Source organism: Urocitellus parryii, chromosome 5, assembly GCF_045843805.1.
Source record: "Urocitellus parryii isolate mUroPar1 chromosome 5, mUroPar1.hap1, whole genome shotgun sequence".
In the NCBI taxonomy this organism is placed as follows: domain Eukaryota; kingdom Metazoa; phylum Chordata; class Mammalia; order Rodentia; family Sciuridae; genus Urocitellus; species Urocitellus parryii.
In genome coordinates, this window is record NC_135535.1 from 15,536,285 (window position 1) to 15,556,438 (window position 20,154).

The 20,154-nt window shown below is 36.0% G+C and overlaps 1 protein-coding gene and 1 pseudogene across 1 annotated transcript in view; one reads left to right on the forward strand and one right to left on the reverse strand.

Moving 5' to 3' along the window:
• The window catches only part of Polr3b (RNA polymerase III subunit B), a 128,473-nt gene that overhangs the window by 70,499 nt on the left and 37,820 nt on the right, over window positions 1–20,154 (reverse strand). Inside the window, exons 12-13 of the mRNA XM_026397570.2 lie at window positions 17,823–17,957; window positions 2,219–2,380 (exon numbers count right to left, since the gene is read on the reverse strand). Of these exons, the coding sequence (XP_026253355.2) occupies window positions 2,219–2,380; window positions 17,823–17,957 (297 nt within the window). The remainder of the gene's footprint in view (window positions 1–2,218; window positions 2,381–17,822; window positions 17,958–20,154) is intronic.
• LOC113188548 (non-histone chromosomal protein HMG-17 pseudogene) lies at window positions 18,693–19,117 on the forward strand (annotated as a pseudogene).

A 20,154-nucleotide genomic window follows, 5' to 3' on the forward strand; every position in this document is an offset into this window, starting at 1 on the left:
GAATATACCACAGTGAATCCCACCATCATGTACATCCACAAGAATGGGGTCCTAATTAGTTAAAGATACATTCCAGGCTTGTATAATTATGTCAAAATGGATTCTACTATCATGTATAACTAAAAAGAACTATTTTTTTAAAAAGAACCTGATGACAACTACAAATATTTTCTTGAGAAAAATGTACAAAATACTATGAACACAAAATCTGACACTCAAATTTCAGGAGCAGACTTCTGGATCCCAGCTTAGACACCTTCATAGTAGATAAATTGCATGGCTACAAAAAGATATTAAGTGATCTGTTCATATTGAAATATATGACTTCGCTGGAGCCCCTTCACAAATTGAAGTTTTCTCTTCATTACAACAAAGGTCCATCACTTCAAACCCTTGAGTTTTTGATAATGTGGAAAAGAATTAATTCTAAGAAGAAATTCTATTATAAAACAAGGAAACAGAGCAAATACACAAATTTCACAAATTAACTTATTTATATTGCTCACTTAGGTAACTCCATTCATCCTTGAAATGAGAAAGAATCTGGTAAACTAACTTATGCCCAGACAGAATAAATAAGGAAAAAATTAAGAATAAATATAATATAATATAATATAAGAATAAATAAGGTAAAAAAATATTTGGTAGAAAGTTAAAAATAAGGCAGCAGCTGATAGCAATCAGGAAGTAGGTGGGGAGTGAAGCCAAGATGTGCAGCATGAGAATTTGTCCCAGTATTCTACAGGTTTTTTACAAAAGGGAGAAATAGTCAAAGAGTCTAAAAATATTAAGAATTCTACTAAAGCAACACTACAGAACATTATAAGTTCATCTTTCCTGGTCGCCTTCATATTGGGGTATACCTGCCACAAAGCCTACTACTAATTTTCTTAATAAGCAGCCCTGTCAGGGAGGTAAAGCAAAGCCACTCAGCAAAAAAACTATTCCAAACAGCTGTTGTGACCTAAAAAAAAATGGGTCAGGAAGCAAGGAAAAGCAGTTCTCACAAAAGCATGCTTAAAGAGCCTAAATGGCACAGAGGCAGGGTGCACCTCCACTTTAGGTGCAGCTATCACTATAGGTGCTGCTCACACAGACCACTGGAAATTTCCAAAGTCAACTACTGAAGCACGTCTGCACTCATTCTCTCATTGTTACGGGAATCATTGTGTTGGGCTACACTACCCTTTTGTTGGGACAAGATCCCATCCATAAAACTAATTGTATGTCTGGCATCAAAAATGTGAACCAGACTTCATCAGATAGACCTAGCATAGTTGCTATGCTTCAAAAATGGGAGCAAAAACCTATCTGATAACCTTTGGTGAATAGCTGGAGACCCTGAATACACAGCAGCTGCTGAGGACTGAATTCATTGCTCAGGAAAGGAACAGCTGATAGGTCTCTGAAGAATATAAGCTAAATGAAACATTAGGTTGAATGTGAAATGAAACACTTTTGTATTGTTTTGGACAAAACTTGCCAAATAATAAACCTGCCTGAAATACATCAATTTTATTATACAAAAAAGAAAGTTAAAAGAAAAGGTTATTAAAAGAAAGGTTATTAATAGTTTAAAGAGAAGAATTTTTCCCTCCATGTGTTATCTATTTTCTTTTTGTCTTATACAGAAGGAAGTATAATTTGGCAGGAAAGTTACCAGTAGTCATGATACATTCTAAGACCCTGGTAGATGTCTGAAACTGCAGAAAGCACAGAACCCTATACATCCTATTTGTTTTCTATACATAAGTAACCTATGATGAAGTTTGTTTTGTAAGTTAGGCCAGTAAGAGGTAAACAATAATAACTAACAATAAAATTTGAAAATTAAAATATATGGTAATAAAAGTTATTTAAAACTTATAAATTTTTTATTTCTGGAATTTTCCATTTAATATTTTCAGATATCAGTTGAAGACGAGTAAATGAAACAAAGCATGGAAAGCAAAACCCACAGCTGAGGGAGGTTACTACTGTATTAAACTTTCAGGTTACTACAGTATTAAACTATTAGACAATTTACACTTTAGACTATGTTTTCCAAAGCAGAAAATTTTTTATTTGTACATTCCTTTAAATTCATACACAAACACAAACACACATACACACACACACACACACACACACACACACAACACCTAGGTTCTTGAAGTCCTTTATATCTCCATTTCACTGAATAAATTCACAAACTCCAAAATCCTAAAAGAAGACTTACAGTGGAAATGGCATTCACCATGCCATTGGTGATCTGGTCTTGGCGCATGTGTTTCACAACGTCAAACTGGGCTGCTCTTTGTTTAGGAATCACCTGGTCTGCAATCTTCTTCATTTCAGAATTAAATTTTTTGAACAAATCTTCAAAAAGAAGAGATAAAAGCTAAAAGAAAAAAGAAAAGGAAAGAAAAGTACATGATGATTTTTCAAAAAGCAAAACAGTGTTGAAGACTGAACCCAGGACCGCCCACATGCCAGCCAGCACCTCTACCATGGGGCTCTACACACCACCCTTCAGGGCTATTTCAATAAACTCTGAAGCTTTGTTTTTAAAATAAAAAAGACAAAGAAACTCTTAAAAATATGTATTTTAAAATTCAGTTTGATAGATAGATACATGATTTTCTATATGCCTGACACTACAGTGGAGAGCAAAGATGGTGAGATCATCCTGCACTCAGAGACACCTTTAAACTAGTCACTTCCAGTTGTTTAGACTTCACTGACTAGAGACCTAATTTTTAATTTTATAAATAAAAACATTCAAACCAAAAAAAAGAGTGTGTGTGTGTGGGGGGGGGGGTTACCAATTGAAAGTTAATGAAACTAAAGATGTAGAGCCACTTGAACTTTCCTGTAACACTGGTAAAAATACAAACCAGTTAGAAAACAACCTGCCATTATTTACCCATCATTTATATCCAGTAGCTTCTCTCCTAGGTGTAGCCCCTACAGCAGTAGTTCTCAAACTTTAGAAGGGTCGTAACCATGCGGAGGACTATTAAAACACAAAGTGCTAGCCCCACCCTTACAGTTTGTGACTCAGTAAGTCTAGGGTAGAGACTAATAATCTGCATTTCTAACAAGTACCCAGGAGAAGTCAGAGCAGCTGGAAGGAAGGGGCACTTTAAGAATCAGTATTCTTAGTGACAAACCTACATAAATAAGGTGCCAGAAACATACACTGGAAAAAAGATAGCATCTTCAACAAATGCTGCTGGGAAAATTGGAAATCCATATGTTGCAGAATGAAATGAAAACCCTATCTCTCACCCAACACAAAACTCAACTGAACATGGATCAAGGACCTAGGCATCAGACCAAAGACCCTGCACCTACTATAAGAAAAAGTAGGCCCAACACTCGAACATGTTAGCTTAGGACCTAATTACTCATCAAGACTCCTAAAGCACACGAGTTAAAATCAGTAATCAATAGATGGGATGGTATCAAACTAAAAAGCTTCTTCACTGCAAAGGAAACAATCAAGAATGTGAACAGAGAGGCTGGGGCTCAGTGGCAGAGCACTTGCCTAGCATGTGTGAGGCACTGGTTTGATCCTTAGCACCACATTAAAAAATAAACCAATAAAATAAAGGCATGCTGTCCATCTACAATTACAGAAAAAAAAATGTGAAAAAGAGAGCCTACTGAATGGGAGAAAATCTTTGCCACCTGCAAAGATAGAGCATGCATCTTCAGGATATATAAAGAACTCAAAAAACTTAACACCAAAAAAACAAATAATAAATGGGCTAAGGAACGGAACAGACACTTTACAGAAGAAATATAATCAATCAACAAACATATGAAAAAATGTTCATCATCTCTAGCAATTAGAGAAATGAAAATCAAAACTACTTAGTCAGAATGGCAATTACCAAGAATATAAGCAATAATAAGTGTTGGCAAGGATGGGGGGGGAAAGGTACATTCATATATTGCTGGTAGACTGAAAATTGGTGCAACCACTATGGAAAGCAGTATGGAAATACCTCAAAAAACTTGGAATGAATCCATCATTTTACCCAGCTAACCCACTCCTTGGTTTATACCCAAAGGACTTAAAATCAGCATACTATGGTGACATAGCCACATCAATATTCATAGCAGCTCAATACACAATAGCTAAACTATGGAAACAACGTAGATGCCCTTCTACAGATGAATGGATAAAGAAAATGTGGTACATATTCTTTATATAATAATGTACATAATGATGGAATATTACTTAGCATTAAAGAAAAATGAAAATTATGGCATTTGCAGGTAAATAGATGGAACTTGAGAATATCACACTAAGTGAAATAAGGAAATTCCAAAAAAACAAAAGCTGAATGTTTTATCTGATAAGCAGATGCTGATTCATAGTGGAGTGGGGGAATAGGGAAGAATGAAGGAACTCTGGGTTTGTATAGAGGGGAGTTAGGGGAGGGGTGGGGTTGTGGAGATGGGAAGGATGGTAGAAAGAGACACACATTATTACCCTAATATACATATAAGATTACACTACTGGAGTGACTCTGAATCATATACAGCCAGAGGAATGAGAAGTTGTGCTCTACTTGTGTACTATATATCAAAATGCATTCTACTGTAAAATTAACTAATTAAAAAAAAGAATACAAGTAACAATAAATGTTGGTGAGTATGGGGAAAAGGGTACCCACATACACTGATGGTGGGACTGTGTATCAGTGTAATCACTCTGGAAAACAGTATGGAGATTCCATAGAAAACCTGGAATGGAACCACCACTTGACCCAGTTATTCCACTCCTTGGAATATATCCAAGGGAATTAAAATGAGCATTCTACAGTGACAGACACATCAATGTTTACAGCAGCTCAATTCACAATAGACCATAAACTATGAAGTCAAACTAGGTGCCCTTCAACAGATGAATGTATAAAGAAAATGTGGTATATATACACAATTGAGTATTTACTCAGCCAGAAAGAAGAATGAAATTATGGCATTTTAATTTATCCATATTAAATAGACAGAACTAGAGACCATCATACTAAGTGAAACAAGCCAGTCTCAAAAAAGGCCAAATGTTCTCTCTGATATGCAATGCCCATCCCCAAAGAATAGAAGTTCACTGGATTAGTCAAAGTGGAGGGAAGGACAGGGAGGGGGATGGGAATAGGAAAGACCGTAGAATGGATATAACTTTCTCACATTCATATATAAATTCATGACCAGTGAAACTCCACATCATGTACAATTACAAGAATGGAATCCTAATAAATTATACTCCTTGTCAAATACACCCAAAGAACTTAAAATCAGCACACTATGTCAAAATACACTCCAATGTCATATATATCTATCTAAAAAGAACAAATTTTTAAAAACTCACAAATACCTTTCACAGGTTAAAAATAATAAATAAATAAATATCAGTGTTCTACAGAAATTTGTGTCTAATTGCATCAGGACATACACAATTTATTTGTAGCTGCACTATTTGTAACTGCTAAGAACTGGAAACCATAAAAATAATACTTAGACAAATTCTGTGGCAAATTCACATATTGGAACATTAATAAGCAATGAAAATGAACAAAAAATAACTAACCATGAAATCATGGCTGGATCTTAAAAACATGACACTGAGTGAAAGAAATCAGATATAAAAAGAATGTATATGGTATGATTTCTTCTGTATAACATTAAAAAAACAGCACAACTAAACTATACTGGGAAAGGGTAAGGAAACCTTTCAGCCTTGCAAAGCCCTGAAAGGCAAGGGGAACCTGCACTCAGAAGAAGGCAGAGGCAAGAGCTATCTATCTGACCTAGGGGGTGGAAGAGGAAACCTCCCTTGTTCTCTCCAGGCTTTGCACCTAGTAATAAAAGTCTACCATAGAGCAGGTCAGCACAACCTCCTGGCACCAATTCCAGAAGAGGTACTATAAGAGAGGGAAGCAATGGAGAGCAAAATACCATCTTTCACTGGATTAGGGATCCTGCACTGATACATAGCAGGGACTGGGTCCCACTGGGAAGGGGCAGGAAATGGAAAGCTGTCCATTACAAATTTGGGAGACAGGAGAGAGTACCCATTCTCACCACTCCTGTTCAACACTGCAACAGGGCAGGAAAAGAAGGACCAATATAAATATTGGGAAAAAAAGCAACAAAACTGTTTCTACTTCAGATAACACAAAAATCAATGTTTATCAAACCTGCAAGCTAAGCTACAAGGCCAATAAATGAAAAGCAACTAGGTTTAAAACATTACTGACAGAAATTAGAGAAAATCTCAGCAGGACATACATAGCACATTCATGGATTAGGAGGCTAATATTATTTGGATGTCAATTCTCTCTAAATTTATATACAGATTCAAATGCAATCTTAATCAAAAGCTTGCAGGTTTTTTTTAAGTACTTGTAAAAATGGATAAGCTAATTTTTAAATTTAAGAAACAGGTTAAAATTCCTAACTTTATAATGATACTCAGAAAAAGAAGGGAAAAAATCCTTGACTACTTATCTCTGGAGGAAATTGGAGACATAAACCATTATTCTGCAAACTGTTTTTTAAAAAACACTGTCCTTCCCACATAGATTATGTGCCAGGGTAACCAAAGATGTGATAATAAAACTATTCCTTATTTTAAAATTCCAGTTAATAAATGCATTAAAGTGAAAATATTAGAATATCCCCATTTTGTACGACCTAATGAAATAATAAATTGAGGAAATGATCACCATAAGCTATAAAATAAAACCATCAGGAAAAAAGTTAATGGGGAACATTACAATGGAAGAATCGGGACCCAAAACCTAAACCCAAAGATCAATTCCAATGGCACAAAAAAAGTACATACAACCATACAACCACATAATACTACCATCCATAAAGTGTTTGGAGAAGGGGTGCCAAACCACAGTAGCATTTAATCTCTAGATTTAATTGCTGGTTAATAAGAAATTCAGGAAAGAGAGGAGAAAAAACAATATGTATATATGTTAAAAGACATCACGAGATTTATGTTGTGTCCAGGTGTTAAGAGTAATTTTTATTTTTATCTTATCGTTGATTTTTAATTTCGTTCCATTATGATCTGATATAACACAGGATATTATCTCTATTCTTTTGTATTTGCTAAGAATTATTTTGTGTCCTAAAATATGACCTATTTTTGAAAAATGTTCCATGTGCAACTGAGAAAAAATATATTCAGACACTGATGGATGAAATATTCTATTTTTGTGTTAAATCTAAATTATTAATTGTATTTTTTAGTTCTACAGCTTCTTTATTCAGTTTTTGTTTGGAAGATCTATCCAGTGATGAGAAGAAAGGAACCCTTCCAAACTTATTCTATGAAGCCAATATTACCCTCATACAAAACCAGACAAAGATACATCAAGGAAAGAAGACTTCAGACCAATATCCTTGATGAACACAGATACAAAAATTCTCAATAAAATACCAGCAAATTGCTTACAAACACACTTTAAAAAGATAGTGCACCATGACCAAGTGGGGTTCATTGCTGGGATGCAAGTTTGGTTCAACACAAGGGAATCAACAAATACAATTCACCATACCAATAGACTTAAAAGCAAGAATCACATGATTATCTCAACAGATACAGAAAAACTAACTAAATACAGCATCCATTCATGTTTAAAACACTAGAAAAAAAATAGGCATAAAATGATCAACATTTTAAAAGCTATATATGACAAATCCAAGGCCAAATCATTCTAAATGGAAAAAGACTGAAAACATTCCCTCTAAAAACATGAATAAGACAGGGATACCATTCATGAAATTCTTCTGGAAAAACAAGAGGCCAACCACTTCTACTTAACATAGTTCTCAAATCTCTAGCCAGAGCAATTAAGGTATACAAATGGGGGGGGAGGGGCTAAAACTAGCTGTTTGCTGATAACATGATCCTATATTTAGAAGACCCAAAGAACTCCACCAGAAAACTTCTAGAACTCACAAATGAATTCAGCAAAGTAGCAGGATATAAAATTAACACTTATAAATCAATTGCATTCCTATACACCAATGACCAACTAGCTGAAAGAGAAATTTGGAAGACCATACCATTCACAATAGCCTAAAAAAAAAAAAAAAACCACCCCTGGGAATCAATCTAACAAAAGTAGTGGAAGACCTCTACAATGTAAATTACAGAAAGAAACTGAAGAAGACTTTAGAAGATAGAAAGACCTCCCATGTTCTTGGATAGCTAGAATTAACATTGTCAAAATAGCCATAATAACAAATCCAATACAGATTCAATGCAATTCCCATCAAAATTTTAATGACATTTTTCATGGAAATAGAAAAAGCACTCATGAAATTCTTCTGGAAAAAAAAAGGCCAAGAATAACCAAAGCAATCCTTAATGAGAAAAGCAAAGTAGGAGACATCACAATATCAGATCTTAAATGATACTAAAAAGCTATAGTAATAAAAACTGCATGATATTGACACCAAAACAGGCAAGACCACCAATGGAACAGAAGACAGAGAGACAAATCCATAAAAATACAGTTAACACATACAACACAAGGTGCCAATAACATACAGTGGAGTAATGATGGCCTCTTCAACAAATGCTGCTGGGAAAACTGGAAGTCCATATATAGTAGAATGAAATTTAATTTCTACCTCCCACCCTGCACAAAACTCATATCAAAGTGAATCAAGGACCTAGGTATTAGACCAGAAACCCTACACATACTAGACGAAAAGGTAAGCCCAACACTCCAACATATAGGCACAGGAACTTACTTCTTTAATAAGACTCCTAAAGTGCAAGAAGTAAAATCAATAATCAATAAATGGGATGGCATCAAACTAAAGTTTCTTCACAGCAAAGAAATCAATCAAGAACATGAAAAGAGAGCCTACAGAATGGGAGAGAATCTTTGCTACCTGCCCCTCAAACAGCATTAATTTCCAGGATATATAAAGAACTCAAAAAACTTAACAACAAAATAAAACTAAATAACCCAATTAATAAATGGGCAAAGGAACTCAACAGGCACTTCACAAAAGAAGAAATATGAACAGTCAACAAATATATGAAAAAATGTTCAACATCTCTAGCAAATAGAGAAATAAAAATTAAAACTACACTGAAATTTCATCTCACTCCCGTCAGAATGGCAATTATTAAGAATACAAGTAACAATAAATGTTGGTGAAGATATGGGGAAGGGGTACACTCATATACTATTGGTGGAATGTAAATTGGTGTAACCACTCTGGAAAGCAGTATGGAGACTGCTCAGAAAACTTGGAATGGAGCCACTATTTGACCCAGCTATCCCACTCCTTGGTATACATCCAAGGGAGTTAAAATCAGCATACTCCAGGGACACAGCTACATCAATGTTTATAACAGCCCAATTCACAATAGCTAAACTATGGAGCCAACCTAGGTGCCCTTCAGTAGATGAATGGATAAAGAAAATGTTGCATATATACACAATTGAGTACTACTCAGCCACTAATAAGAATGACTATATGACATTTGCCTGCAATGGATGGATCTGCTAAGCCAGTCCCAAAAAATCAAAGGTTGAATGTTTTCTCTGATAAGTGGAAGCTAACTCACAATGAGGATGTGGTGAGTGAGGGGGAGAATAAAAGTACAGTAGTTTAGACAATGAAGAACGGAGGGAAGTAGGGGGGATAAGCAAAGGAAAGATAGTGGAATGAATCTGACAAAGTTTTCCAATATAACTATATGAAAATAACACAGTGAATCCCACCAGCATGTACATCCATAAGAGTGGGATTCTAACTAGAATAAGATATATTCCATGCTTTTATAATTATATCAATATGAATTCTGCTGTCATATATAACTAAAAAGGACAAATTTTAAAAAAAAAAACACCATAGAGAATGATGGTTAATGATGGTTAATTTTAGGACTTAACCTCACTGCATTATGGGATTCCCACACAACTGATAAAGCAACTTCTAGTATGTACAGTGTTTCTGGAAGACCACATCTGAATCAGAGAACTGAGAAGGAGACCTGCCGTCCCTCAGTGTGGGTATGCACTATCCAATCTGTTGAGGATCTGGGTAGAAGTTATTTCCCTCACTCTTTCTGGAGCAGCCCCCCATCTGCTCCTGCCCTTGGTTATCAGAGCTCCACATTCTTCTACCTTTCAACTCCAGAACTTGCACCAGTGGATCCCCAGGTTCTCAGGTCTCTAGCCTCAGACTGAAGCTACATTACCAGCTCCCTTACTGGCTTCTGTGGATCTCCAGCTTGCAGACAGCACATTATGAGACTTCCCTGCTTTCATAATCAAGTGAGTCATTTTCATAATAAATTTTTCTCTCTCTTTCTCTCTCTCTCCCTCCCTTCCTCCCTCCCTCCTTCCCTCCTGTTTCTGTTTCTCTGATGAACCCTAATACAAGGATGTTATCATCAAAACTCAGAAAGTAGACAATTCTTAGTACAAAGGATCTACTTTCTTCATATACACAGATACACTCTCTAGATTTTAAAAAAACAAAACAAAATAAAAAACCCTTAAGAGACATATCAACAAATTCTATAGAAACAACATTTATGGGGAAATCTAAATACATCACGCATCTTTGATGATAGGAGGTAACTGTTCTTTAAAAATTTTAGGTGTGAGTGGGGCATGATGGTGCATGACAGTAAGTTCAGCTACTCTGGAGGCTGAGGCAGTAGGATTGCCAAGTTTGAGGCTAGCCTGGGCATCTTAGCAAGATGCTATCTCAAAATAAAATAAAAAGGACTGTGGATGTAGCTCAGTGGTATAGTGCTAGCCTGTATACGGTCCTCAGTTCAAACCCTACTGCCACCAAAAGAAAAAAAAAATTAAGTATAAAAACAGTGTTACTGTTTTTTTCAGAGATACATTTCAAAGTCTTCTTAGAATATGATTTGATATCTTAAATAATCATGTGATCTGGGAAATGGAGGCAGCATAAGAGGGAACTGAGGATAATACAGATAAAACAAGTTTTGGGATGGATGTATGGGAGCTAATTTTACTATTCTATTTATGTACATGTTTAATTTTTTAATATTTTTAGTGAAAAAAATCTATCAAAAACCCCCAAAAGGATTTAGAAATAAATCTAACGAAAGAGGTACAAGGCCTTCATGAAGAAAATTAGAAATCTTTCTTGAAAGACATCAAAGAAAACCTAAATAAATGAAAAGAGCAAAATATTTATTATATGATTAAAATTTTAAGATTACAAATTTTCTCCAAATTTGATCTGCATAATTCCAATTTTAATGAAAATTCACAGACTAATTCTAAACTTTATATGGAAAAAAGCTAACACACACATAGGCAACATACTCACCTTTGAAAATCAAATGAAAACAGATTCCTTACTCAATTTCAGAAGAAATGAAGAACAAATACCAAAGGCCTTTTTAAAATATAAAGAACACAAACTACTGAAAGAAAGAGCTAATAAAGCTGACCACAAACTTATAGATACTAAAGTACCAGAGTTAAAAAACAAAAACAAAAACAAAAAAAACCTTAACCTGGGATAGGACATCTACAACACATATAACTGATTAAAAATCAGAATTCAAGGGCTGGGGATGTGGCTCAAGCGGTAGCGCGCTCGCCTGGCATGCGTGCTGCCCAGGTTTGATCCTCAGCACCACATACCAACAAAGATGTTGTGTCCTCCGAGAACTAAAAAATAAATATTAAAAAATTCTCTCTCTCTCTCTCTCTCTCTCTCTCTCTCTCTCTCTCTCTCTCTCTCTCTCTCTCACTCTCTCTTTAAAAAAAAAATTAGAATTCAAAATATACAAAAAAATCTCCTTGAAACCAATAAGAAAATGTAAATAACCTAAAAGGCATTTCAAGGAAAAGAACAGGACTGGTTAATACCAGATGAAAAAGGCTCCACCTTATCAGTGATATGAGGTAGGAAATATACAGTAAGACCAAAAGGAGATCATTTTACCTCCACTCTACAGACAAAAAAATTAATATTTGATACCAAGTCTTGGATGGAGATCATCAGGATGATATACAAATAGTGGGAAGCTAGTTTGACATTTTCCAGTTAGATTGAAGGTTTAACTCAGCTCCATGAACAGGCAAGTCTCTTTGTAGAAACTCAAATATATGGAAGCCAGGCCAATATTAATTATTTTTAATATTTTCTTAAAATATATTTTTTTAGTTATGTATGGACTCAATGACTTTATTTGTTTTTATGTGGTGCTAGGATCTAATCCAGTGCCTCACACTTGTGAGGCCAGTGCTCTACCATTGAGCCACAACTCCAGCCCCAATAATGTTAATATTTTCAAAAAAGGGAAATGATGAAGTTCTTGGTCAATAGAATGGATAAAGTGATATTTACCTTATTCTATCTGCACACAATGGAATATAATACAAAAAATGAAAATGAATGGTGAATCTTAAAAATAATGCTGAATGAAAAAAATGTTGCAGGAAAGTTATATGGTATGAATCTATTTTTATAAAGCTCAAAAGTAAGCAAAACTTATAATAAGATTTTAAAACTTTAAAATAAAAAATGTAAATGATGTAATAAATCAAGAAAATAATAAACAAGTATTTTGAATAGTGGGAAGAAGAGAAAAAGACTAGAGTAACAAGTAAATAAAATGGTATTGATGATCTGTATAATTCTTAAGTTGGGCTGGGTAGTGACTTTGAGAGTGTTCATTTTATTTGTACCCTTCATAACTTACATATGTAATATATTTTAATGTTAAAAAATCACACAATAAAAAAGAAATGCTATTAAACAACAGTGACATATTTTAAATAGTATGGTCATGAAAGCCAAATCAATGAGATGAAAACAGGAATTTACAAAAACAGTGTAAGATGGTCTGTTTCCAGAATTGTGTAATAGTTTCTAATAGATGGATTCCCCTACAGATAATAAAGTCTGGACAAAACATTTAAAACTCCTTGAAGGCACTAGAAGGCAAAAATTAGTGTGTGAGTATCACTGAATGATACTGAATGAAGAACCAGAGCTAGTGGATTTGAGTAGCTGGAAAGTAAAGGGAAATCTCAGAAATGAGAGAACCACACAAAGAAACCCCTGAATTCTGTATATAAACTTTACCCAAATCTAGCTGACTCCTAAACTCCATACACATTGAAAGATGTGCCTCATGTACTCCAAAGATCCAAATACACGGTGGGGGAGTTGTGATTACTTTGATCCACAGGATAAGATGAGTGGTGGTGTGTCACTTTGAGGACTAGGCACTAAGGTCATGCAGTTTCCGTCTTGCTCACTCTCAGGAGTACTGAGCCACCCTGATACAACTCTGGAAAGGCCAGGTCCTCACTAAACCTCACCTTCAGCTCTCCCTGGAGTCCCATAGCAGAATACTACCCATGACCTCCCTCAACAACACCGGAAACAGAAGTATCAAATAGCCAAGTCCTACCTGAGCACTTGACCTGCAAAATCATGGAATCTAAGAAAACTGGTTGTTTTAAGCCACTGTGGGATAGCCTGTGACACAGCAACAGATAACCAGAACAACAGCTACATTAAATTCACAAAGAGGAAAAACTAAGAAGGTGGCTTACCAAAAATAAAAAATGGGCACACTTGTTTAATAATAAACATAATAGATATTACAAATAATAAATCCCCCTGAAAATTAACTGTACTAGCTAGCTCCTATTCTTTCCTTTGTAAGCATTATTTTCTTCTTTACAGAGCAAGAAAAAAAGCTCAATATATTTGTGATCTGATCTAAATTAACTAATAAAACATGACAGTACTATGGGGATATTACATTTATACTAATTATTAACATAAAGAAGAATTCTGATATTCAGTGAAATTTAAACTAAAGATTTGCCAAATTCCATACTGACTACATTTGTGAACGTTTACAATGAACAATATAATTTTTTTGATTCTCAATGAAGAATATATTCAAAGTAAATGAGTCTTCCCCTCTAGTTAGTTCTGAAAAAGAATTTCTTAAATGGGATTAAATTTTATGCTTTTCCTCCTTAAACTAGACATATCTTTCTATTTTTCTATTAAAACCAACTTTGCAGATAGGGGAGCTAGGATCTGGGACTTGAATTTACTGTTGGAGTGTTCTAAAAAGAAAACTTCCTCCTCTGAGAGCTTAATCCTTTCTTACAGTTAGACCCAGCAGTTTCACTCATGGAAAGAAAGAATATAGGAATGGAAGCAGGTGCAGAGGGGTGAGAGGGGATGAAGAAGCCCATTCCAGCCACTTCCTGTGGAAACTGGCAAAAAGAACTTGAATAAGCATCCTGAACAGAATCAAATGCCCTTAACCTACACCACAAAAGCTCAGTTCTCTTTTAATTAGTTCCCTACACTTAGACACTTTTGTCTCAAATTATGACAAAGTTTTTTTTTTTGGCTCCCAGCTGAATTTGTTGCAGCCACCTAATTCAAACGCAAGGAAATGTACCAAACAAGTGAAAACTAAGAGCACAGTCAACAGAAAAACTGCCTCATTAATAAATTTCTCCACTCTTACATTTTCAATTTAGGAGAAATAATGTTGTCCAGTTACCAGAGCAGTGAGAAATTACAAGGCCAAGACACACAAAAAAAACCACATTATTTAGGTCAAGAAGAAAATGATTAAAAGGGATGGAATGCTGGTGATAATATTGAATACCTTTCATTGCTAGTTTGAGGCCTTTCTGTCTGCTTAAGACAGGAGCACTATTGAGCAAATCAAATTTAAGGAAAATATGCTGACAGCTCATCAATTGATTTTCAATGAAAATGCTAAAAAAATTAATAAAGAAGTTAAGCTGCTGAAATACAGTTTCACCAATTAGCTTAATGTCAGAGAATTCTAATTAGGCGTCTTGAGATTGCTATTTAGTGTTTAAGCCTTCAGAGTGCCAAATTCTCCTTTTCACACAAACTGGTTGCAAAATTAAAGACATTAGGCAGCCTTAATTACATTATCAGAACAGCTGGGATTAGGCAATCTCTGAAGTCAAGACGGCATTCTTTTGTCGCAGGGTGGAAATCCCTGGCTTTCCAGGGTGCCGGATTTTGGTGCCATTCCATATCTCACCCATACAAAGCAAGCTGCATTAGAAACAAAAAAATTTGCAGACAAAGAATAGAGTAATGTGCAGCAAATAATGAACACATTACCGAAAAAGAAAAGGTAGGTGAAAAGATTAAGCCTGAAATCGGTAGGTTTTGCTAACACCTCTACTGGCGGCTGGCCTGCCAACCCTCTGGTGGCAATAAGACTGAGGAAAAGCTCTGTGAACCAGCTGGGCCAGTGGAGACAACTCTGTTATCTAAAGCTGAAGCACATTTATACTCCCTCATCCCATGGGGTGTGAAATTAGCAGCTCTTGTTTTTACACATTTTTGCCAACACAATGCCTTTTATGTCTTTACATTGTTTATAAAGCTATGTTTTCTTGCACAAGGGAACCCTCTTCTTAATTCTAATTTCTTAAGCAACAGGATAGTCTCCTTTCCCCCTCACCCTACTCCATTCCTTATTCCTCTAGACAATCAACTTCTTTTTCATAGACTCATTTAACAGCATGACTTTTTTTTCCAATTAAAAAAGTTAAAAATTGGCATTGGTAGTAGGATACCACCACCATAAACCCCAGCACTATGGTTAATAAGAATGTGATCAAAAGCAGACCTGTCAATCATCTGCTCTTACCAAACAGTTTCCCTAGAGTCCAGTAGACACTAATTCGTCCCAAAACCAAAACTTGCTATAACTTCTTTTTGAGGGATTGAACACACAGGCACTTTACCACTGAGCTACATCACTCCAGATCTCTTTATTTTTCATTTTGGGACAGGACCTTGCTAAACTGCTGAAGCTGGCCTTAGCCTCTGAGTAGCTAGGATGACAGGTATGTGCCACTGCACTGGGCTACAAAACTTGCTATAACTTCTGAATTCTAATTCTTAATTTTAATTGTGGTAGTGTCTGCTGTTACCCCAGCTGCCACCACCTCTCATCTGGAATACTGCCACCACCTTCTAGCGTATCCACTCTTGTCTTGTTTGTCTCTAAATCAGATCTTTTAAGCTAAAATTCAATCATATCAGTCCCCGGATTAAACCCTACCACCCGCCATTTTCTACTCCAAGTAAAACTAAATCCACATCCCCTTCCATGGCCTACAGGGCTCTAGATAATCCAGTCTCTGTCTATGTCTCCAATATTATCTCACACCTCACCTCACTCTCCCCAACCACGTTGACCCTTTTCAGTTTAGTTTCTTTGGTCCCTAAACTCATTTCTGCCTTGGGAGATGTGCACCTGCTTGTCTCTCTTGATGGAATTTAATTCCCCAGGTTGCATGAGGTTGGCTTTTCATCATTCAAGTTTCTGCTTGAATATTTGAAGGCTTGCTAAAAATATATCATTTTTTCCAGAAGAACTTCCCTGATTATACTGACAAAAGCAATGCTTTTCCTCACCATCAACACTCAAACACTTTATCAAGATACGATCCAAAATAACAAACATAACAAGAAATAGAAAAACATGAACCATACTCAAGAGGAAAGCAAATCAAAAGACTGACACCAAAATGATAGAATTAGCAGACTAGGATTTTAAAGCAGACATTAAAAAATTCAAGGATATAAATAAAGGTATGGTTGTCATGTATGAACAAAGAAAACATTTCACTAGAGAAACAAGCTCTGAAAATATATTCAAATGAAATTTCTAGAATTGAAAAATAGACCAAAAAATTAGCTGGATATATATAACAATATATGACATAAAAGACAGCAAGTAAACTTGACAATAGATCAAGAGAAATCACCCAATTTGAACAGAAAAAAAAATTAATAGAACATCTATATCAAAAGTTCTAATAATTAGAGCCAGAAGGAAAGGAAAACAGAATAGAACAAAACCAAAAAAAAAAAAAAAGATATTTGAGTAAAGCCCACAAATTTGATTAAAAAAATATTTACTACACAGGATAACAACAGAGGCAGTCATACCAAGGTACTTAAAAAAACCAAGGAAAAAGAAAACATGTCCATAACAGGTGGGTTTCTACTCTAGATCTTTAATTTAATGGTAATTTGTGATTCAAATGCCAAGATATAAAGTTTCAAAGATTATCAGATACTTGCTACCCAGTAAAAGGGATATACACTCTCAAAATGAGATGGCATTTATGAGTTAGGGCTTAAAATGCGATTACAGACATTCTCACTAACCTACTTTTCTATCATGTTTTCAACAAGAGATAAAGGGGGGTTCACTTGTTTATTCTCTGTGTCCCACTAAAATATAAGGACTAAGAGTAAAGGGATCTTTTTCTGTCTTTAACCAGTACATAGGAGTATGCCTAGATCATAATAGTTGTTTAATACATATTTGTTAATTGAATACATGATTAAAGTCATATTTCACTTCAAACATTACAGGGAATCAACATATTTAAAGAATTAATGTTGATTTTTCATAAGGAAATTCTTAAGCTGAAAATAAAGCAATCCTGTATGAAAAGTTTATATTTCAAACATGTGCAACCTATATTCCATTCAAATGTCTGTTTCTCCTACTTAAAATGAATACCAAACTAATTTTAAAAAAAAATTATATTTATATATTTTTACTTGAGTTGGACACAACACCTTTATTTTATTTATTTACTTTTATGTGGTGCCAAGGATCAAACTCAATGCTTTGCATGTATTAGGCGAGTGCTCTACCACTGAGCCACAACCCCAGCGCCCCCCGCAAACTAATTTTTATTAAAGGAAATAAGATTTCTGAAATAAAATAATTAATTCACCTGTCCTGCCAATTCCAACCGCTTATTACCATAATAGTCTCTGTCATCAACTTTGTTATCTCCTTGGGCCAGAATAACTCTTCGGACCATCACTGCAGTATAGATGCATTTGGCTCGAAAATTGAATTCCTTAACCTGTAATTCAGAAATTATAGAAAAATTTAGAGACAATGTAAGCTAAAGCTAAAATTTAAGATGCCTAAAGAATCATTATATCATTCAAATAAGAAAGCACTGAGTTGTTATGATTCTCTTGATTCAAAGAAATTCCACTAGTCTAGAAAGTTCCCAAGAGGTAGATGGTAACTTTTTTTCTTTGTATTTAGTACCTGGACAACATTTCTTCAAAGATGGCCACTATCAACTCTTTCCCTTCTTGCTTATCTCATGCCACTCCTTCATTTGAGGTGGAGCTTATCATCCCCTTTGGATTGGCAGTGATTAGGCTGATGAACAAAATATAGCAGAAATTATGCCAAATCAGTTTTGGCCCCAGCTCTTAAATAAAGTTGCAATCTTCACCTCTTTTCCTTTTTCATAGAGTCCTGAGATATCACAAAAGATGTCCAAACAGTATGGTGGGAGGAAAGGCAACATGTAAGTGCCTGAGGAGCTCTGATGAAAATGAGGGGGCCATCTCGGATGTCCAGTGGAGCCTCTGGCTCACTCCAGTCTTAACTGCTATCTATCTGCAACCTCATGAGAGGCCTAAAATGAGAACTCCCTCTCCAATTTTAGGTGAAGCCCTGTAAACCACAGGAACCATTTCTCTAGGACTCTTCCGAGGCATACTGTGAGTGGGAACACTCCTCTATCTAGTAGCTGTCATCAATTTTTGGTAGAATACCAATAATTGTGGGACGTTAATTTATGGATTATCTCCAGTGCTATAAAAACTTTATAAACCCCCCGGAGCCTGAGCAGTGTGAAGAAGAAGAAGCGAGAACGGCCCCCAGACCAACCAAAGCCGAGTGCCGCTGCATCCCCGTGTCCAGCGACTGCATCCCGCCACTGTCGCCACCATTGCCCAAGAGAAAGGCTGAAGGGGATGCTAAAGGGGATAAAGTCAAGGTGAAAGACGAACTACAGAAAAGATCTGCAAGGTTGTCTGCCAAACTTGCTCCTCCAAAGCTAGAGCCCAAGCCTAAAAAGGCCCCTGCAAAGAAGGGAGAGAAGGTACCCAAAGGGAAAAAGGGAAAAGCTGACGCTGGCAAGGATGGGAATAACCCGGCAGAAAATGGAGATGCCCAAACAGACCAGGCACAGACAGCTGAGGTGCTGGAGATGCCAAGTGAAGTGTGTGCGTTTTTGGTAACTGTGTACTTCTGGTGACTGTACAGTTTGAAATACTATTTTTTATCAAGTTTTATAAAAATGCAGAATTTTGTTTTACTTTTTTAAAGCTATGTTGTTAGCACAAAGAACACTCCATTGTTGTTTTGGCGGGGGGAAGGAGCATATGTCACTAGTAGAATGTCTCCAAAGCTGGATTGCTGTGGGGGAAAACACCTTTCCTTTCTAGTTTGGAGAGACTTCCTCTTTGTTCCCAAGAGGAAGGGATTCCCTGATGTTGGCACACATAGCCACCTTGGCACAAATGCTATGGAAAAACTCAAACTCATCTATACGTCCTCCTGTCCCTCTCTGCCATCGGCATAGACTTAACTCCCCTAAACTCAGACCTGCTGGGACCTGATTCCCAACGATTGGTTTTACTAGTGTGTGGGGCAATCTGGACTTTCCAGTGATGTCTTTGAGAACAGTGTCCCTCAGAAGAGCAGCAGTCCCTTTTCTAGATTGTGGATCTTTTTTTTTTTTTTTTTTTTAAGAGAGAGTGAGAGAGGAGAGAGAGAGAGAGAGAGAGAGAGAGAGAGAGAGAGAGAGAGAGAGAGAGAGAATTTTTTAATATTTATTTTTTAGTTCTCGGCGGACACAACATCTTTGTTGGTATGTGGTGCTGAGGATCGAACCCGGGCCGCACGCATGCCAGGCGAGCGCGCTACCGCTTGAGCCACATCCCCAGCCCGATTGTGGATCTTTAGATTAATAATTTTTGCCATTTTCCTTTCATTTCCTGAAAGTCAGGGTCGGCTTGTGAAAAGTTGTTAAACAACATGCTAAATGTGAAATGTCAACCCTCACTATAAACTTTCCCTATTCAGAGCATCAAATGAAGACTTCATTGGGTTTTATAGTGGCTTTCTGATTTTGGTAGTCCATCCAAGAAGGGAGTTTGAAAGTTGTTGTATACTGTTAATGATTGTCTGCCCATGTCCTGCCTGAAATAACATGATTGTTTATGAAAAGTATCTTTAATAAAGTTGGACACAGT